The sequence below is a fragment of the Euprymna scolopes genome, chromosome 41 (assembly GCF_053919585.1).
Source record: "Euprymna scolopes isolate OS-2025 chromosome 41, ASM5391958v1, whole genome shotgun sequence".
NCBI lineage: Eukaryota > Metazoa > Mollusca > Cephalopoda > Sepiida > Sepiolidae > Euprymna > Euprymna scolopes.
The window spans coordinates 65,439,115-65,461,875 of record NC_136522.1 but is presented as its reverse complement, the minus strand read 5'-3'; the positions used below and the strand labels follow the sequence as shown (position 1 = coordinate 65,461,875).

The following is a 22,761-nucleotide window of genomic DNA, read 5'->3' as shown; positions in this document are numbered from 1 at the left end:
TGATTCTATTTTTAGGATATTTTCAGGGTCAATGTGAAATTTTATGCTCTTTCCAATAAACCGAATATAATATTTTAGACAAACTTTTTTTTTTTTTTTTAATTCACCCCCCCCCCCATTTTGAAATATCTATTAAAAAGTAAATAATTAATTTATGTGCCAAAGTTTTATACATCACAAATTGAAGATAAAAGACCAATAAATAATATATTCAAATTTAAAAAAAAAATGAAGTTTTTTGGAAATTTACTTGCAAAGTCCGAAGTTTAAAACCTTTTTTTTTAAAAAAAAAACCACGTTGCATTTTTTTTTTTTTAATGAAACCTTGGTTCTTGCCTCTTTAATTGAAAAAAAAAAAATTAGGGTTTGAATTACATTTTTCGAGTAGTTATAAGCTTGGAAAGACAGGGGGTCGAATTAATTCACGCCCCCCCCCATTTTGAAACGTCTATTAAAAAGTAAATAATTAATTTATGTGCCAAAGTTTTATATATCACAAATTGAAGAAAAAAGATCAATAAATAATATATTCTAATTTAACACAAAACAACAAAAAAAAAAAAAAAAGTTTTTTGGAAATTTACCTGTAAAGTCCGAAGTTTAAAACCTTTTTTTTTTTTTAAAAACCACGTTGTTTGTATCTTTTGTTTGTTTTTTTAAATGAAACTTTGGTCCTTGCTCCTTTAATTGAAAAAAAATTAGGGCTTGAATTACATTTTTCGAATAGTTATAAGCTTGGAAAGATAGGGGGTCGAATTATCCAACATTTTTCACAAAGTTTCTGACACACCTACTCATCCACTGTGCACTCACGAGGGACCATGCATGCTTCACTTGTCATTTCGGTGTTTCACCTGTATGATAAAACTCTCTATACCTCAATATTTTTTTAATGTCATTTTACTAAAACATAGTTTTTAACTACAAATAAATTGGTTAAGAATAATAGCAAAACTTATTTCACAATAATTTAAGTGACTGAAACAGGAATTTAGCATATTTTTATTATATTCACAAATTTAGTTTCATGGAATAAAAATGAATGTATATTTCATAATTCGGAATCTTAATTCGTTCTTCTAAGGGAGGTAACTATTTTATTAAAGTAGTTGGGAAAAAAAATCATTTTTTCTTACAATTACCATATCGTTGCATTTTACATATTTTTGTTATTAATGTTATAAAACTTTGGGTGCTTGTTAAGATGGAGTCAACTGATCAATTTAAAAAAAAAAAAAAAAAAGAACAGTACTTACTTGTCATGTCAAAAATTGTAATTTTTTTTTTTTTTTTTACTCACATTCACCCCTAACATGGCATATCACCACTTGGACCTAAAGACTACTATTTGGGATCATGCCTAGGAAAGATTAACAAGATGTTGGTTTATGTTAAATTTAACCTTCTGCATATCAGTACAAGCAGGTAGCAGGAAGGGAATTCCAAATTCTAGAGGGAAGAAATTATTAGAATAGAAAGCTTTCTGGCATTTAGGGATCTCAACGGTGAAGGGATGTGATTTTGCTGCTAAGTGGGTTTATCGGGGTTATGTACATCGAGGGGGCACAAGTGCAACAAGTTCTTCGAAGCACATTCCATTAAAATATTTGTAAAATGGGCACAGAGATGCAACACTGAGGTGATGGGACAGAGATTTGAGCTTAGTTAACAAAGTGGGGCCTATTAGACTGAAGACTCTTTTTTGGACCCTATCCAAGAGGGAGAGACTAGTGGTAGATGCATCAGCCCATATGTGGCAACACTACTTTTTTTTTTTTTTTTTATTACATTTTCACCCCAAACAAGGCACATTGACACTCAGGTGTAAGGAGGCTACTATCAGGGTCAGCAACTACTGGGGCACTATGTAAGGATTTGGGCAGCAAGATGTCGGTTCACTTTGCACTTGAACTTCTGCATGTCAGTACAGTTAGGGAAGCAGGATCCTGGAATGGAATTTCAGAGTCTAGCGGTTCTGGGGAAGAAACTACTAGAGTAGAAAGATCTTTTGCATCTAGGGATCTCTACTGTGTGGAGGTGGGATTTAGCTGCCTGTTGGGTTTGTCGAGGGTGTCTGCGTCGTGGGGGCACAAGTGTCTGCAATTCATCAGAGCATTCACCATTAAAATACTTGTAGAACAAGCAGACGGATGCAACGTTTCGTCGATGGGACAGAGGCTGAAGCTTAGATGCCAGTTCAGGGCCTATCAGATTGGCGACTCTTTTTTAAACCTTGTCTAGGAGCGAGAGACTAGTAGTAGACGCACCAGCCCAGATGTGACAACAATACTCCATACATGGGCGAATGGTGGCCTTATAGAGATACAGGATACTTTCAGGTGTCAGTAGTGTTCTAGCACGGTTGAGAGAGCCTATCTTTTTTGCAGCGGCCCTGGCAATGTTTTCAATATAATTGTTCCAGCTCATGTTTCCTGTGAACGTTAGGCCAAGCAGTTTGAAAGATGTACTCTCAGACAGGGAGTCACTGGCCATTGCTATTGGTGGCAGAGAAGGTTTCGTGTAGTTATTGAAGGAAGCGATAGGTGAATGGTGGCCTTGTAGATATATTCAAAAGTGATGAAAATTCATCGTACTATTTTTGACACAAGTAAGTACTTTTCTTTTGGCTTAAAACATTTTTTATTTTTAAATCGATGTCAACTATCTTAAGCACCAAACTTTGTTATAAAGTAGTTGGAAAAAAAAAATTTTTTTTATTACAATTCTTGGTAAAATAGAGTTACCTCCCTTAGAACAAGGAGTTAAGATTCCGAACTGCAGAATATTTGTTTAAAAGGAAATTTGCGATTACATTTTATTTTGAGAAGATCCAAGGGACTCTATAAGTCGGTCCGTCACTCGGTCGGTCTGCCCGTAACACTTTTGTGCTTGGTCTTTTTGGTTAAGATCAAAGGTCTGCTGTTAATAGATGCTGTTCTTAGCTTTTTGGCCAAGATCAAAGTGTCCTCACTGCCCAGGATTTCAGACCCGTCTGTGACAGTGCTTGAGGTAAGTGATCATGTCTTTGAACTTGGCTACATTGAATGTGAGGGGCATCAGGTGTCGAAGCAAGGCCTCGCGCGTTGTGAGAGACTTGGTGTCCCTCAAGGTAGATATTGCTGCTATCCAGGAGACCCACTTTGTTTGTGACGGGGATTGTCAGGTGCTGGTAAACGATTACGATGTCTACTCAGCATATGGCAATACCTATAGTCGTGGAATCTCCTTGCTAGTGAGTCGCACCCTGTCAGCGTCGGTGAATGTTGTTCACACAGGCGAGGACGGGCGGGCGCTTGTTGTTGATGTTGCTGTTAATTGTAGTGTTTTTCGGATTGTTGCTGTTTATGCTCCCAATGCTGCTGTAGAGAGGGCAACCTTTTTTCGACGGTTGGAGGGCTTCTTAGTGGATCCGGAACGGTTAGTTTTAATGGGGGATTGGAATGCAATCCTTGATCCCAAAATAGATAAGGTCGGGGGGACTAGCGGGTCGGCGTGGTGTGACAGCAGTCTGTCTGACCTGATGGCCTCGTGCGATCTCGTCGACAAATTTCGTCTGGATCATCCGGGGCGGGAGATGTGGACGTGGCATCCTGTAGTGCCTTCCCATCCAAGCACTTACTTGGATCGGATGTTAGTTAGAAGAGGCGATGTAGACTTCCTATCTTGCCCCACGTTCCACTTGCTAGGACACTCGGACCATAAACTTGTTATGGCCCGTTTGAGCTTAAGTGCTAGGCCTAAACTGGCCGGATACTGGAAGTTCAACAGCACCTTGTTGGAGCTGGAGGACTACCGGTTGAAGGTCACTGAGCTAATTCAGCGGGCTTTAGTGGGGGCGGTTACAGGGAGTAAGTGGTGGGTTAGTCTCAAGGCCAAAATTAGGCGCTTCTCTGTCCAGTATAGCCAACGCCTCGCGATAGATAAGGCTAAGGCAAAGAAGCGTTTAGAGGATAAGCTGACCCGGGCGGTGGAGGGGGGGGGACCCCTAGAGTTAGCACTAGCTAAACAAGATCTCAACCGCTTGGCTAGCGAGCGGTATGAAGGTCAAGTAGTTAGGGCTAGGTTAAACAAAGTTTCTAACGAGGCTGTGAATGTTGACGCTGTTGAGCGTAAGGCTGCTTTAAGGCGCGGTTCGGATGGGTACATTCGTAAAGTACATAACCTGGAAGGACACCCCTTAGTATCGACTCGGGAGATCTGCGAGGGGTTTCGGGAGCATCTATCGGTGCGCTTCACCCAACTACCCGGACTCAGGGTTGATGAGTTTGGCAGCTATTTGGCTGACTCGCCCCGCCTCACGGCGGCTCGGGCGGCTAGCTGTGATGGTCTTATTACTGAACATGAGGTCATTACTGCGTTGAAGCAGGTCGGCTATAACAAATCCCCGGGGCTTGATGGTTTACCCTACGAGTTTTACTTGAGGCTGTCGCCCATGTTGGTCCCTATTCTGAAGGATATGTTCAACCATTGGTTTGCCCAGGGTTCCATCCCTGGACAGGTGACCAAGGGTGTGATCACATTGCTGAGGAAAGGTCAACGGCATGGTGGGAGGGAAAACTTTGATGATTTTAGGCCCTTGACTCTGCTAAACACAGAGTTAAAGATTTTGGCAAAGATTCTTGCGAATCGCTTGCAGGTTGTCATCACTGACTTGATCGAACCGGACCAGACTTCTGCTGTGAAGGGGAGATCGATTCAAGACAATTTGCACTTGATACGCTCGATCATATCTTCAACCGTAGCAAGTCTGTTGGCCTGCGGTTGGGGGCCTGGACCGGGGTAAACTCGCTTCCAGGTATTTTCAGCTGGACCGATGGACCGGTCCGCATTCTCGGTGTCTGGTTTGGACCGGGACTTCAGCTGGAAAAGAATTGGTCGGAAGTACAGTCTAAGGTCAAATCGTCAGTAAAGACTTGGATTGGAAGGAAATTGTCCTTGAAGGGTCGGGCGGAGGCGTGTGCTACATACGTCTTTCCGCTCATCCTTTACCGTTTGTCTGTACTTCCTCTCCCTGCAGAACGACTAACCCGCTTACAAGGGCGCCTCGATTCACTTTTGTGGAACGAGGGTAAGCATTATGTCTGCAGAGAGGTCTGTGTTCAAAGTCCGAGCGAGGGAGGCCTGGGTCAGCCCAGTCTCTTGTGTCATAGAAACGCTGAGAGATTGGCTTTCCTGGGTCGTTCGCTTGAAGGAGACGCTCCTTGGGTCCCTGTGGTTGAAAACTCGTTTCCCAATCTCAAACTCAACCCTTCGGTAGAAGGTCGTCGTAGACCGAAGGGGGAGTCCAAGTTCTTCTCCGAATGCCGAACCGCTCTTAGAGCTTTGCCGGGGACCAATGTCCTCGATCAGCCAAGGAAGAAACTGTATCGGGATTTAGTGGAGGGGACCGCGAAGGATCCACTTTGTAGGCGGATGGGATGGTCGATGGAGGTTGTCCGTTCTCAATGGTGTTGGGCGCCGGGACGGGAGGTTCTGAATAACTCGGAATTCTCCCTGACTTGGCGACTGGTCCGAAATGCGCTGCCCCTCTTCGACGTACTTTTCCGGTATAAAGAACATACCAGTCGCTTCTGTCCGTGCTGTGACGAACGCGAGCCCGAAACAATCGAGCACGCGTTTTTTAGTTGCAGCCGGATACAGCCCCTATTAAAGTATGTCGAGGGGGTAACAGCTCGCATCGATGCCGAGTGTCTGCTCGATCTCGACGTTGGAACTTTTGTGTACAACATGGAGCCGCCGTTCCCCAGGGAGGAAAGTTTGGTTTTCCTGGCGATCCTAGCAGTAGCGCGCATGACCATTTGGATCGCGCGCCTCAAGTTGGTCCACGAAGGGACATCTGTTCCTGATCGGGATCTGATCGTTTACTTTAAACATTTGCTTAAAGTAAAGATCAGATGCGATTGGAAGAGGTTGCCTAGAGTGGAATTTGACAAGAGGTGGGTGCACAGCACTAGTTTGTGCATCCGTCGAGGAGCCAAGTTTCAATACGTGTTCCCTCCTTAGGCATGGCATGGGCGGTGCTGGGTCCTACGGAACCCATCCCGCCTAGGTTAGCATTATAAGTTCAGTAAAGTAACTCTTGACTGGTGGTACAAATGAGATCCTGTTCCTGATTTTATTTTTTGGTATTAGAGAACCTCTGAGTCTGCCCAATCCTCATCTTTCTTTTCTGATGCCCCCGGTCATCCCCCTACTCAGAGGTCACCTTCCTACCCCCTCCATCCGTTGCTTTATTTTCTCCCACCTCCATTAAGGCGACTTCCCCAAACCCCATTAGGGATTCTCTGCTTGTTTTCGGTTCCCCGGAAAACAGTGGGGGATCTAGCCACATAGAATAGTACAGGGGGGTCTTACTAACAACACATTAGTAGTTTTTCCTTATTTTTGAAATGAACATTTTCATTAGTTTTTTCCCACTCCACGAACATTTTATGCCAATTAATTCAAGAACTCTTTCTAATGAAATCGAACTTTATTTTCTCATACATACACACACAAAAAAAAAAAAAAAAAAAAAAAATGCACACACAACATACAGAAATGAATATACAAATTGTACATAGTTAAATTTTACATTGAACGCTGGGGTTATTAGTTAGATTAGGATCCACAGAGTGATTGAGGTATTTTGGTAAATGTTGCCAGTCAAGAGTAAGACTTCAAAGTCTCATCTGTTACATAGTCAAAAAGACCCTGTACCCTCCCCCTCCCAATTTCTTGTAGGGCCTTGTGCCTAATTTTGTTGAATTGAATTTTTTGTACGTTTTTTATGTTCAATTTTTTCTTTCTCAATAAAATATATAAACAAGATCAAATTTAGTATCTGTTCTTGCTACATGCTGTACTTATGTTTGTAACTTTTCCTTGGCCACATAGCTAATATAGCGTTTCAAATTCCTTAAATCAAATAATTTTTGTGATATAAAGTGGGGGATCACTTTTCTGTATTAATTTAATGTAAAAAGATCACCCACTTTACAACCAGTCAGTCTCAAAGCCATTCAAGTCATTCTCCAGATCATTCAAGTTGTTTTTGAAGGATTCCAGTTATTTTTTAAGCATTCAAGTCATTCTTAAGGTCATTCAGTTCATACTTAAGTTCATCAAAATCATTCTAAGTCATTTATTTTTTATTTAAGTCATTTCAGCCCATTTTTTGGATATTTTAGTTTATCTTTAAGAATTTTATGTCAATCCTACATTCACGCCTTCATTCATTACACGAGAGCACGCGACTAATGCTATCGGCCTTGTTTTCTGTAAATTTAAAAATTGCAGGCAAATTTGACTAAAGTCATACGAAAATGGCGGCTGCAAACGGATGTAAAAAAATAGAATGGAACGCAAATTTTAGTGAAAAGAACAACTTGACTAATAATAATTACACAATATTTTCACGTTTATTTTTTGGTAATTTTTCAGAATAATAAGCAATGAAAAAAAATAAATAAAAAATGGTAAAATAATAAATGAACAAAAAACAAATGTTACCAAAGGCAAGCTAAATTACTTTTTTTTACCTAATTAGTTAAGTTCTGTGTTTTAATTTATTTACATATTTTTAAATTTTTTTTATTATTCCATTTTCACCCCCAAACAAGGCACAGTGCCACTTTAATGTAGGGGCTACTCTCAGGGACAGTAGCTGCAGGGATACTATGTAGAGAGACGATCAGCAAGATGTCTGTTCACTTGAACTTCTGCATGTTAGTACAGTTGGAGAAGCAAAAAACCGGAAAGGAATTCCAGAGCCTAGCAGTTCTGGGGAAGAAACTAAGAGTTTCTTCCTCAGAACTTCTTACAAGAAGGCCTTCTTACATGAAGGCCTTCTTACATCTAGGGATCTGCTGTGTAGGGGTGGGACTTGGCTGCTTGTCGGAGGTACAAGGGCTTGTAATTCGTCAGAGCATTCACCATTAATTGTAAAACAGGCAGAGGGATACAACATTTCGTCGATGGGACAGTGGTTGAAGCTTGGATGACAGTTCAGGATCTATCAGGTTGGCAACTGTCCAGGAGCGAGAGACTAGTAGCAGGTGCACCAGCCCAAATGTGACAACAATACTCTATACATGGGCCTTGTAGAGGTACAGGATACTTTCAGGCATAAGTAACTTTCTAGCACGGTAGAGAGAGCCCACCTTCTTTGCAGCGGCCATGGCAATGCTCTCTATATATCTGTTCCAACTCATGTTCCCTGTGAACGTTAAGCTGAGGAGTTTGAAAGAAGATTTTTTTTTTTTTTTTTTACATAGGCATCACCACATTATCAAGGCCAAGAGGCCACTCAAGGATAAGCGTTAAAGAGTGTACAGTAGAAATTGGACAATATAGTAATCATTAGTAATGAAAATTTGGTAAATTTGATAACTTGTATGGAACAGCTCATCAAGAACTTGTTTACATTGGACTTGAACACAACCATATAGTAGTCAGCCGGAAAGCAGGAAAACGGAAGACAATTCCACAGGCGTGCAGTTCTAAGAAAGAAGCTTTGTTCATGGAATTTACGTTTAGATTTAGGCACAGATAAAGAGTGGGGGGAATTATTGATAGTGTTTACAGCTAGACGCGTGTTTCTTGTGAAAGTTTTGCGAGGGGGGACCATAGATTGAAGCTCAGTCGAACACTTTCCATGAAAATAACGATTTAGCCATAGCTACTGGTGGTTGAGGAGGTTTCTTATAATTATTGAAGGAGACAAGCTTAGTCTTGGTAGCATTGGATGTGATCATCCATTTCTGTCCCCATTCCACTACAGATTAGAGGTCTTTCTCTAGTGTTTCTGCCATTTCCTTAGATATGTGTTTATTTGTTTTCCCCTTGTGCCTGTTATAGAGCGTGGTGTCGTCAGCAAATATACCTATCTCAGAGACAATTTTATTAGGGTGGTCATTTATGAATATTAGGAATAGTAAAGGTCCAAGGATAGACCCCTGAGATACACCTGCATTTATATCATATTGTTTAGATGTACGACCGTTGAGGACAACCTGGATTCTTCTCTTAAAAGACATTAAAATTGCTTTGTATGCTATTCTGGAAGATTACATTATTTTTCATTTCATTGTTTTGTTTTCATAATTATGCAGAGAAAGGACGGTGAAATTCAACTTTTACAATACCTTTTGTTTATTAAAATGTTATGTGAAGCTACAGTCTAGTTGAAACGTAAAAAACACTTATTTCATTTCATTACTAACATTCATACAATGTACAGAGCAGTTAAAAATTAAAACACGCTTTCGTTCCGCTAAAATTTGCGTTCCGTTCCAGGCCGCCATCTTGCGCACGACTTTAGTCAAGACTCCCAAATTACAAATAATAAACAAAAAAAATAAACAATTAGGTACAAGGCCAACTCAAACAAATGGAGAAGGGGAGGAGGGTCTGTAGCCACCCTTGTCACTGTACCTTGTCTAAGGCGATCGCAAGGTCAAGGTTTCTTCTTGGTCAACAAAAATTGCAAGTGGCAGCCACGTTTTATATAATTTAAATCATGCATTTCTTCGAGTTTCGATGATAAAAATAAATTTACTTTTTACACAAAATGACTCCTCATGCAATAATGTTTCAAATGAACACTTTTAATGTCTTATTTTTCTCATCACGTGCAACCCTATTTGAGCGACATGACCGAAAATTCATCGAGTAGAAAGTTTTAGTTAAAAGTAATTTTTACAGAAGGTCTTAGACGTTATAAAGTAGGCAGTGAAAAATTCACACACAGGGGACATAACTTGGAACGAATATTTTAGATTACTTGTTCATGGCGATAAATATTTGTTGTGTTTGAGACTTTTTTTTTTTGTGCTTCTGCACTTTTGTAATCATTACAATGCTATTTTTTTTTTTATATATATTTTTTTAATATTTTTTTTTATAATATTTTTTTGGGGGTTTGTATTACTGTACACATAGATTCGAAAAAGTTGTCAAAAAACAAATATATAACAAATAAATGTTATCAAAGATAAGATAAGTTATTTTTCTACCAAAGTGGACATATTTTTCGTGTTTTTATTTAATGTAACATGTTTATTCAGCTCGAAAAGCTGACAGTGTTTACCGATGTATTGGAAAATTCAAAATGGCGACCGACTCTCTCTCGGAGAGGGTAAGTTTGGAAAAAGGTATTATAAATAATAAACTAGACAAAATACTGTTAGAAATTCGCTCAATGTATGTTAGCGTGACATAAGTTGACATATATTCGGTTGTTTTTTAATAGTATTTTGTCTAGTTTATTATTTATAACATCTTTTGCCAAACTTACCGTGTTAAAGAGACAGTCGGGCGCCATTTTGAATTTTCCAATACATCGGTAAACACTGCATGTTTTTCGAGCTGAATAAACATGTTACATTGAATAAAAAAAACACAAAAATATATCCAGTTTGGTAGAAAAGTAACTTGCCTTTGTTAACATTTATTTGTTATATATTTGTTTTTTGTCAACTTTTTCGAATCTATGTGTACAGTAATACAAACCCATTTTTTTTTTAAAGTTTTACGACTTATGTATTTTTGCTACCGCGCTATTCTTAAATAGTCTTTTCTAAATTCAAATTTCACGATATATATTTTTTTAATTAAATTGTTAGTTGGAAAGCACAGAATACTTGAAAAAAAAAAAAAACACTCTCCCTTCCCCCATGTTAAGAATGGCTTTCGATATAACGTTATTATTTCAGTCAGCGCTGTCTGTACCAAAAATACATAAGTGCTTTTTTTTTTTTTTTTTAATTAAATCGTTAAGTGAAAGTACAGAATAATCACAAAATATCTCTTTCCCATATTAAGAATGGCTTTCGAAATAACATTATTTCAGTTCGGTAACAAAAGTGCATAATTACCCCCCCCTTTTTTTTTTTTACTAAAAACACAATATCAGTTGTTCTATTCGACGAATTTTCGAATCTTGGAATATATTATACTATTTTCGGCATGATAATCAAATACGTAATATTGTTTTTGCTTAAAGACATTTTTACAAAATCGATTTGTCAACTCTCTGAACACCTTATGCAGAGAAATTACCGTGCAATTTTTTTTTTTTTTTTTCAAGTTTCGATACTTTTTGTTTATGAAATTGTTAGATGAAAGTACAGAATAGTTACAAAGCTCTCTCCTCCTCCCGTTTTAAGAATGGCTTTCGAAATAATGTTATTTCAGCAGTCAGCACGGTCCGTATTCTGCATCACGGGTCCGTACATCATATAAATTTTTCTTCGTTTTTGTTTAATATGTCCGGGAGAGAGAGGGGGGGGGGGTCTGGACAAAATCTCAAATTGTTATAAAACTAGAACTTAATTTGGTTAAGGTAGTAATGTTGTTTCAATGGCAGCCAGGGTTTGTATTACTCTACACAGATTCGAAAAAGTTGTCAAGAAACAAATAAATGTTATCAAAAACAAGATGAGTTACTTTTCTACCTAACTTTAAATGAGGTAAATTTTTACGTTTGAAAAACACTCCCAACCTCCCTATGTTAAGAACGGCTTTCGGAATGAACACCCACCCCCACAACCTCGAAATCCGTTCTTGACATGGACAGATTGAGGGGGGGGGTATTCCGAAAGCCGTTCTTAACATGGGGTGATTTGGAGGTGTTTATATTACGCTGTAGCGAAAAGCCGGTCGTAAAAAAAAAAAAAAAAAAAAAAAAAAAAAAAAAAAATACCATAAATAAATTCTAAACGCATTCAACAATACAACCGAAACGAACAGTGTGGGTTCAATTTTACTCGAATAAAAAGCTTATGTTTAAATTTTTTTTTGGTAAAACTATACAAACACCGTGACAGCGAATTAACCCTAACCCTAACCCTAACCCCAAACCCTAACCCTAACCCCTAACCCTAACCCTAACCCTAACCCTAATCCTAACCCTGTCACGGTGTTTGTATAATAATACCTTTTTTTTTTTAATAGTACTTAAAAAAAATCGGTGCTACTGCATTTTTAATAGTACTTAAAAAAAATCGGTGCTACTGCATTTATTGATCCGCACTTTTTCTTTTTTTTTTTTAATATTATTTTCAAGTTTAAATTAAAGGTTTACGATATCGGTTTAAGTACAGAATAGGTACAAAACACCCTCCCCATGTTAAGAATGTATTTCTAAATAACGTAATTATTTCAGCACGGATCGATAAGTGCACCAGTACCTAAAATTCATTTGTTTTACGTGATTTTTCTATAAAAATCCAATGAAAAATTTTTTTTTTTTTTTTAATTCATGTGTTTTTAATCAACGTTATGTATATAGACGAGAAACACAAGATCTGGTCTGATAGTTTTATTAATTACAAAGATGCTAAAACTATAGGATGATAAAATTCAACTTAAGAGAACAATTTCCAAAGATTGGATTTAAATTAATGCAAATATAAGTAGAAATTAGTAATTAATTCGCCATTAAAAATGGATAGTAAAATTTAAAAAGAAAAAAGTAAAAAAAAAAGTCCCATGTCGATTTTGACTCGAGCGAAAAAAAGAAATACACCACATGAGTTATGACAAATCTGGGTTGTTTTTTTTTTTTTTCCTTTTTCTTTTTTAACAGAAAATGAAGTTTATAGATTTGGAGAGAAAGATTCAACCGACCTGATTACAGAAAAACGAGCCAACAATGCCGAGTTTTATGCAGGTGGGGCATTGAAGCCGGGCTTCGGTGTTGCAACCAGGCGTTTCGCAAACTCGTGCGGCTGCAATGGTCGTCGCCATCTTGAATTGGAGAAGCAAATGAAAGAGAGGCACCAGAGGTCAACAAAAAACAGAAACGAGGCTGTGACCCCTGACATCACAAAAAAAAAAACAACAAAAAAAAAAACGACACCTTCACCGCCCACCCCCCTCTCGTAAGGGCATGCTCTCTGTCTTTCGTTTTATCTGCATTTTATTACTTAGAAGATTCTTGAGTTTTTATATCGAAGGACCTTATGGTTCGGCTCGTTTGCAGAAGAGCGTCCCTCCCAAGCATTAACTCCGCCTTCAGAAAGTAAAATATTGTTTTAATACCGGGGCAGGGGAACCTGATACAGAAATACTGATCACAGCAAATTTTGCAAGCATTTTGTTTTTCTTTGAATTGAAGGGGGGGGGGTCATCTGAGTTTGGGGTGTGGTCCCGGGGTTTGGTAGAAGCCAGTTTGGACGACGAATCACGCCAACATTTAATATGAATTGTTTATAATTGTTATCTTTTAGCGAAGGAAGGAAATGAACGACCTAGATAGACGTACCTACGTGATAATATGGAAATAAATGAAACATTGAGAGAGAATCGAAGGGTCACCAGTTAGCAAGTGCTACCTAAGAGTTTGTAAATGAAAAATTTGGCACTAAACGAAATTATATAACAAAATATTTTTATAAAAGAGATAAAGTTATTGTAAGTCATGAAAATGTTCATTCATACAAACACGTGTTGAATTTGTCTTAGAAATGCCACGTCTGCTACATATGGCCGGAACAAATCTTCGGCAGAGACATTCTCATAGCAATCATCGTTTTCAACACGGACACGTATGAAGTACGTGCAGGCATACAACCTCGTAATTTGCCCATTCGCACGCATGCGATAAAAGAAACTATATTATGCTCCACACGCAGTGATACAACAAACAGACTGGAATGTTCTAGAACACACGTATATAAGGTTTTGCCCATGAAAATCAAACCCGTCCAGGATGCAGTTCTATGAGTAAACATCATTGCTGGCTGTCCTCAGCACATACACCGGACAATGTGGGACGTTAAATCACCCAACATGACTTTGCGCGCATCATGCACCTAAAATTCCCATCATGGAAAATTAGCATATCGAACAAGAATTATTATTCTTTTCAACAGTGCTATTTTGAACGACTATTTTCATATGTGATGAACCCCCCCCCCCACACACACACACACACAAATGTCGCTTACGGCTTTGTTTTCCTTTCAGAAAATAACCACGTGTGTCATTCTGTTCATGAAAATTGTAACAGTCGAAACTTGCTACAATCACAGGCAGGAGCTAATTCTCGTGGCTCAAGATTTGAAATTCATTTTCTTCTTGGCTTGTGATTGGACAAGCCAGCTCTCAATCACGTGACCGAGCACATAAAAGGCAAAATCTGAAACTCTTCTCTTTCCTTCTGACCCTTCCGGGCAGTAGATTTCGCCTGGGCTTTTGCCTCAAGGTCGAACGGGAGTACAACAAATTAACATGGCGACCTTCAAACTCTCATTTGTTTCCACGGGCGGTACCCAAACGAACATTCTTTATCATACTGCAGAAGTGCTCTCATCGATACACCGACACACATACACACACACACTACAACACGTAAATACACTGGAGACTTTGCTCTTTCTTTCTCCTTTAACCGGCCTTCTTTGTTCCGACGACTGCTGGCTCCTCAACAAGCCGGCAAAATATTAAATCTATCTTTACACAAGATTTACGCCCGAAAGTATCTTGTCCCTCTATAAGGCCACCATTCGCCCATGTATGGAGTATTGTTGTCATATTTGGGCTGGTGCATCTGCTACTAGTCTCTCGCTCCTAGACAAGATACAAGAGAGTCGTCAACTTGATAGGTCCTGAACTGTCATCAAAGCTTCAGCCTCTGTCCCATCGATGAAATGTAGCATCCCTCTGCCTGTTCTACAAGTACTTTAACAGTGAATGCTCTGACAAACTGCAAGCACTTGCACCCCTCGACGTAAATACCCCCTGACAAACCCGACAAGCAGCTAAATCCCACCCCTTCACAGTAGAGATTTTTACATGTAAGAGAGCCTTCAACTCCAGTAGTTTCTTCCCCAGAACCGCTAGACTTTGGAATTCCCTTCCGGGTTCCTGCTTCCCCAACTGTACTGACATGCAGAAGTTCAAGTGTAACATGAACAGATATCTTGCTGCCCAACTTCCCACATAGTAACCCTGTAGCTTATGCCCCTGATCGTAGCCCCCTACATCAAAGTGGCAATCTGCCTTGTTTGGGGTGAAAATGTAATAATAAATAAAAAAAAAAAAAGAACACTTCACCTACTAACCTGTTTCTCTTTTATACACATTACTAACGAGGATAACAAATAAAGTTGTTTATTAATATAGAATGAAACTCCATTGCGCTGTCTCTTATTCTATAAAATCCGTAATCTTAAACTTCAAGACTTTTCTACAAGACACTAATGAACCCTCACTGCAAAAACCTTAACATTGGAACGACTTGAATTACTGTTTTTTTTAACACACAAATAAATGTTGTTATTTCATTCCAACACAGCAATATCGAGTTCTTTATCAAGTGTCGTTATTTTACAGAGTTATTCATGTTTTAATTTTATGTATGTGAAGATGTGGTCTGGTGGAAGCCTTTTGTAATTCAGAGATCATGCTAAATTTACCTTTAACAGTCCCAGTGATACTCTAATACTTTCGACTTCTAGAGATTCCTGCACCTGCAACCTTGGTCTTAAAAATCAATAGATCCCAATTGCAAATTGGTTATCCTGCAGAGTCACATTTCTTTCCTATAGAAATGTGTAGGTTAGTATGTTCATCCTTTCCTATAGAAATGTGTAGGTTAGTATGTTCAATGATGTTGAGGAGGAGGGAGTATTTTCTAACAAGCATGCTCATTAGTACTGTTCAGATGGGAAAAACATGGCCACCAGTGGAATTACATTGGATAATAAATGCCTCAATATCCGAAAAACTACTTGTCTATGCAAAATTTAAATGTGATATTCGTTTTAAGCATACCTGAAAACCTAGAAAAGTTGTCATTTTAAAGGTGAATGTTAAGATGGAAAAAAAGTTAAAAAAATGCCAGACATTTTCGTACAAAAGATAATATAAAAGTTACTTTCAATCATGCAAACACGTGTTGAATTAGGCTTAGAAATGTGTAGGTCAATACGTTCATAGTTTGAATGACGCAGCAGTCACAAATAAAAATATCTTTTCTCTTGGGAATCAATGCCTCCACCTCACAGAGCAATTTGGTCACACGCTGACCAATCAGCTGGGAAAACGCATTGATTCATCTGTCCCCTAAGGGATTGTTTTTTTTAGCTCCATTTGGAAATCAAGGCAGGCAGCAGAAAGAACCCAAGAAGCAGCAAAAACAGACACTGCTACCCTCTCTTCCTGTCCCTTTCCACTGGACACTCCAGCATAGATGATTTTCATTTTTAATCACAAAATAATCATTTTTTTTAATTGGATAAACTGCTGTTGGTTTTCTACTGAGGCCAATCCAGGCAAGGGGGTGGTGTTGGATATTTGTAGCAGCTGTGATACTTCGCAGCTTGAGATTTTGAATATCTTTGGTTTATAAGATCATTGCTGATTGGTTGTAGCCATCAACTTCCTTTCTTGCTTACCCAATCAGAGACAATCTCTCAGACGAGGTCGCTGAGCATGTGACGTTTATAAAAGGTCAAACACACAGCAGCTCTCTTTCTTTCTTCCTGGACCGACAACAATTCTCCATGGCTCGAACCAACCTTCAAACTACTCTTTTGAGGTGCAACAGAAGCCACCTAGCCTTTGACCCTGGGTTCAACTAAAGACGACGAGACAAAGATTCCTTCAACACACACGCATGAACTCTTTTCTCTTTCAACAGGTTTGTTTAATCTTTTGTCTACATGTGTTGGACGATTAATCGGAATTGGGAATCAGAAAAATCAGAACTTTTGGAGTATTGGAATCAGAAAAATTTGTGCCTATGTAGAGTGTGTAGAGGACTAGGATATATAAATCCTAATCCTATTACAAAAGAAAATAATGAAACGAATGGAATGAAGGAAACAAAGATTCAAATGATGGATAAGATAAACATGTCGTTTATTTACTGTTGAAAGAATGAACGTTTTAGATATAACATATGTTCAAGTCCACGCGGGTGTAACCATCGTTTGTTGCGAGACTGGTGTTGTAGAAAGAAAAGGAAATGTGTGTCCATCTCACTATCGTTTGTTCGCACGTGGGAAGAGAAGTGAGTAGTAGAAATGAGAATGATAGTCCAGCGTGTAGACAAAGACAAAGAATAGAGGGTTGACATCAGTTAAACTGTACGCCATGTTAGCCGTCAGCTATGCGGTGGTGTTCTCTGGCACAAGTAGTAGATAGAGAGAGAAAGAGTGAGAAAAAAGTCAATCCAGGCCATGGAGATAGAAAAAGCGTATAAAGTGTACATACTGTCTGTTAGCTTTTTGTCCCACATAGTAGCAAGTGCCGAAAAGGTACGCTGTCGGTCTGTAGACCGCCCAGCTAGGAAGCTGGTCTGAAAAGAAAGGGTTGGAAACAGCTTGTCTCTCCCTTTTATAGGTGTTTCCGGTGTGTCTTTTGCGCATGTGTGGATTTCCTTTGAAAGGGGAAGTGACGTTGTCCATGCGTGCGTGTATGTGAGTACGTTAGCGTGTGTGTATATACACGTGAATGTGAGTGTATGTACGCAAACGTGAATATATGTACGTGTGTGGACGTGGACGCGTATGTTTGTGTGCGCATATGCATATGACAAGCAATATAGCTTGAAATGTGAACGCGTGTTTTTGTGTGAGACTAGAAAAGGCTGGCGCACCTATTTTCCGATGCTAAGGATGTTTCTTTTCATGCTATTTTGTTTAAAGCAAAATCTTCCACTGCTGGTAATAATGATAAAATAATAAATATTTTATTGATTTTAAAATATCAGTGAAGCTAAAATCTATAGGTCATTCCCTACAAGTGTAATTTTAAGTTTGTTAAAACATCTGTGTAATCAACATGTGTTTTTATCGTAATCGTGAATAAATAACAACTCTAGTGTTAAATATTTAGAGATTTATAAAGAATCGGAGTCGGTAATTATATCAGAATCGGGAATTTAGGACAGAATCAATAATTGTATCAGAATCGGGGAAAAATATTGGAATCGTCCCATCACTAGTCTATACACATGGAGTCTTTTCACGCCTAACCTGCTCCTTTTCTATGCTCAAACTAATGAAGGTGATCAACTAAGTTGAGGTTTGTTTTACAATGCACATTGGTATGAAAAAATGGTCAAGAAAAAAAATATAAACAAACAAACGTTATCAAAGGCAAGATAAGTTACTCTTCTACCTATCTGGAAAACTTTTTAATGGTTTTACTCACTTTAAAACTTTTAATTGGCTCAAAAAACAAATACTGTCTAGCGTTATGTGAGAACAAGAAAAATGGCAGTGAAACGACACCTAAATATTAAAAGTTTTGATAATGACTTAAAAATACAAATAAAATAAAATACTGTTTGAAACTCACCCAATAAATGTTACCGTGACATTCATCGCGTGGGTTTCAAACAGTATTTTGTCTTATTTTAAAGTCATTGTCGAAACTTTGAATATTTAAGTGACATTTTGCAGACATTTTTCTTGTTCTCACGTTACGCTTGACACTATTGGTTTTTCGAATCAAATATACGTTTTAAAGTGAATAAAATCACTAAAAACTTTTCCAGATAGGTAGAAGAGTAACTAATCTTGTTTGTGATAAAATTTGTTATTTTTTTTTTATTTTTTGACTACATTTTCGTACCAATGTGTATTGTAAAACAACCTCCAATTTTGTAATTAAATGTTAGAATAATTCTTTGTCTTTTCATTCTACAATAATTTGCATGTCTAAGTAATATTTCTCTCACTATATATATATATATATATATATATATATATATACAGGCTGTCCCAAAAGTCGCACATCATCTAGGTTTTTATAAAAATAAGCATAATATCTATTTTCTTGTTCATTAGCTCAACAGATGGACAATTCTAGTACACATTTGAGATGTCCCCGAAGACAAAAATGTTAAGAGGGACAGATCTGGTGAGCGGAGTAGTCACTCCACGAATATCAGTATATGGTGTGCAACTTCTGAGACACCCTATATATATTTTTTTTTTCTGTGAAGTCTGATGAATCTATCGGATCGTTAACATGACTTGATAATCAAAACATGTGTAACCAAGCAGATTAAAAACAGTAATAAAAACATATTTTGCTCTACAGCAGTATTGAGCACTTTCTTCAGTTTTTTTTTTTTTACCATTTACCACTTACTCATTATATATATATATATATATATATATATATATATATGTTTTTATTTTTTTATTACCGTTTTATCTGTTTGGTTACATATGTTTCAGATGTTGGACCATGTTTACGATACTAACAACCACTTCTGTAAGGTCTGACGAGGCTGTTGGATCGTAAACATGGTCCAACATCTGAAACATGTAACCAAACAGATAAAACAGTAATAAAAAAATAAAACATATTTGCTCTGCAATAGTATTGAGCACTCTCTTCAGGTTTTTACTAATTACCAGTTTTACCATATATATATCAATAGGGGATTTAAAGGAAGAGAATAAGATCAATTCTTTAAGAGGAAACTTATCAGGATAATGCAAAGCTCAACAAATTGTTTTGGAGCTTATATAAAGATCAATAAAGGAAGAAAATTAAAATATAAGACGATATTTTAATTTATATAGATTTATTCATTTATTCAATAAGGGTGTTACATCAATTAGGGGTGTTAGATAATTGAGAACTCTTCATACCATGGTATTTCGGAGCCCAATGCTTCTCGTCAAAAGAGTGGAGAAGATGCATACCTATTATGTTACCTAGCATCGTCTCTACTCTGATGAGAAGCATTGGACTTCAAAATACCATGGTATGAAGAGTTCTCACTTACCTAACACTCCTAAAGACTGTGAGTCAAATACGATAACCATTAGGCCAGCTTCATACAGTCTTCAAAAAGTGTTTTCAAACCTATTTATTCTTAACATAAGTACTCTGTCATGTGAACGATTCACGCATGCGCGTTCGTGAAACAGTTGACAAAAAGTGATTTTTAATGTTTTTGATTAATTTGGGATTTTATCTGTTTTTGCTTTAATTAGCTGGTGGGTTTGTCTGCTGTCCTTTTGTCCGATCCTTCAAGTGTATATATGTATATATGCATACATACACACACACATTATATATATATATATATATGAATGTATGTATATATATGGATGTATATGCATGTATATATATGTATATACATGTGTGTATATATATGTATATATATATGTATATATGTTTTTTTTTTACACAGGAATCACCACTGATCAATGCCCGGTAGCCACTCGAGGATAACGGTTATATGTATGCATATATATATATGTATATATATGCATGTGTATATATATGTATATATAGATGTATATATATATATGCATGTATATATATGTATATATAGATGTATATATATATATGCATGTATATATATGTATATATATATGTATGACCTCCCCCCACACACACACGTAATAATTTTTTAAATTTTGACGCCTTAGCAGCCCTTTTTTCTGGATGAAGACGGATTAAAAAGTTTTATATGTGTATGACTACCCTGTATACCAAATTTCAAAAAATTGTTGAGTATATAGGTTGAGAAATGTCCTCTCACGCACACACATTCTCACTTTTAGATAGATAGATTGTTCAGTCACTTATACGAATATGTTGGGTGAAGAAAGTTGGGTTGGTAGTCAGAAGGCATAGAATTGTGTAGATCAACATATTCAGAGTGTGAATATGCATGCACAAATAATATATGTATGTGAGTATTTCGCAGCATGGCATTGTGTATGTATGTGTGTTGATTTACCTTGTTCTTGTTAGCATGTGTGAGTGTGTAGTAATTCTTTTCTCTTCGTCTGACCCTTGTCAGTGTGTAGCAATGCGTGCGCAAAATGAAGAAGGCTTCTACATTAATCAGTGATCCCGTTTCGCCTCCCTCAGCCCAAAAGTTATGGGAGAAGGAAGTGATCAGACGTTTTTTGGTTCTTCTGTGCAGGTGTAGCTGCTGAAGTCACCGTTTTTGAGCTTTTGGCTGCCTGTTTTCTAACTTCGTGTTGGCTTACTATTTTCACATACACGTTATTTTTCTGGGGCTTGGAACGATTTTCATTGGTTGGCAAATATCATGAGTTCACATGTTCCTGTGAAACTTACTTTAGGAAGTGAGGTAGAAAGTAACTCCAAATGAAACGGAGAGAGAAAGAGTGCAAGCAATTACAGACATTTTCTTTTTAGCGTTCACTGGAATCACTTTTCAATGCAGTCGGGACAAGGTCCCCACATTAAATTGACTTCAAGTACCAATTTAATTGCCTCCCCACGAGGGCAAATGAGAACACAAGGTCGGTTTATAATGTTGGAAACTCCAGTTCCCTCAAAAGTGGCACTCTGGATTGGGCTTAGAATAAAAAATAACCTCAGTCTAAAAGGATTTCTTAGTGATTAGCTATAGAAGTTAACAGAAAATAAAAGAGGTAAAAAAAAATAATTTCACAGCAAATAACTTTTACAAAGGCAAGAAACGAAATTTAATCATACCTGGATTTGCATAGATTTTCAGGTTTTAGACTAAGTGTTTCTTATTTTGGATTTTCAATCATTGCCTTCAGATGTAACAGAGCGCGTGAGAAAACTAGCAACAGCCGAAGGATAACTGGATAGCGAAAATATTAGCAGCAGCAGCTGTTAAAGCACATATGCATATTAGCAAGTGTGCGCTAGTTTGTGTCACAAGAAAAGTAAAAATAGACCTTGTGGTCAAGGAGCAAAGCAAGTTGTATGTCCGGCGATATTTCTGCTTCACCATCTACAAACGTTGCACGGTTGCTGGTCTTTAATCTCCAATCATCACTTTACCGTGTACGGGCCGTCATCCCCTCATGCTTGTTGATCTTTTTCCTTTTGTTTTTGCTACTTATCAAGGCTCGAAGGCCACTCGAGGATAAGATTTAATGAATGTAAGGTGGTAGTGTAGTAATCGTTGATGGTGTAAATTGGGTAGAATTTGATTATTTATGGGGACGGCTCAACAAGAATTTGTTTACATTGGATTTGAAGGCTACCATGTTGTATTTAATCGGGAGACAGTGTTCTGGAAATGAAGCTATGTTCATGAAATCTGTATTTAGATCTGGGCACAGATAGTGAGTAGGGGAAATCGTATATAGTTGTTGTAGCTAGTTGAGTTTTTTTTTTTCTTTTGTGAAAGTTTGGCAAGAGGGGGGCATAGATTTAACTCAAGACGATGCATGGAAACACAATAGAGACTTGCTGAGGTTTCAAAGGTTTTATTAGAAAAGGATGCAGAAAGGGAGACATCTGCCTAGATTCTCTCTACATTATCGGATGCAATTTGCCTGTCCCGCATCCCGACTCAGACTAATGTTCATCTTTGTTCATCCTTGAACATGTGACGATCTTCTATTATCGTTCCCTCGCATTTCTAACATGTTTTGTATAGAGAGCTAACTTTTCATCTCCCGCTTCAATTACACCTCCTGCAGCTGAGTATATTTCTGCTCGTCTCTGGGTTATCCTGACATGTACTACTGTTACCCTTGCCAAAATTCATACTAGTTAACATAATCTCTTACTGGCATAGGGTCTCAAGAACAAGTAATATTTATCGATATGATGGGGAAAAAACATGTACACATATCCAAGGTAATGGCTAAAACCTTAAAGAACGACCTCCAGTCTGTGGGATCAGGACGAAAATGGATAGTAACATTTAATGCTGCTAAGACTAAGCTTCTTTCCTTAATTACAAGAAACCTTCTCAACCACTGAGTGTCACGACAAATAATACCTTACCTAAGAGCCAATATTTCAAAGTTCTCGCCTTAACATTCACAGGCAACATGAATT

The 22,761-nt window shown here is 37.8% G+C and overlaps 1 protein-coding gene across 1 annotated transcript in view; it reads right to left on the bottom strand.

The window, feature by feature from the left end:
- LOC145266565 (methionine aminopeptidase 1-like) overlaps positions 1-12,784 on the bottom strand; it is a 60,503-nt gene extending 47,719 nt beyond the window's left edge. The window contains exon 1 of the mRNA XM_080122387.1: positions 12,610-12,784. Within this exon, the coding sequence (XP_079978513.1) occupies positions 12,610-12,729 (120 nt within the window). The 5' untranslated portion in view covers positions 12,730-12,784. The remainder of the gene's footprint in view (positions 1-12,609) is intronic.
- Positions 12,785-22,761: the final 9,977 nt, after the last annotated feature.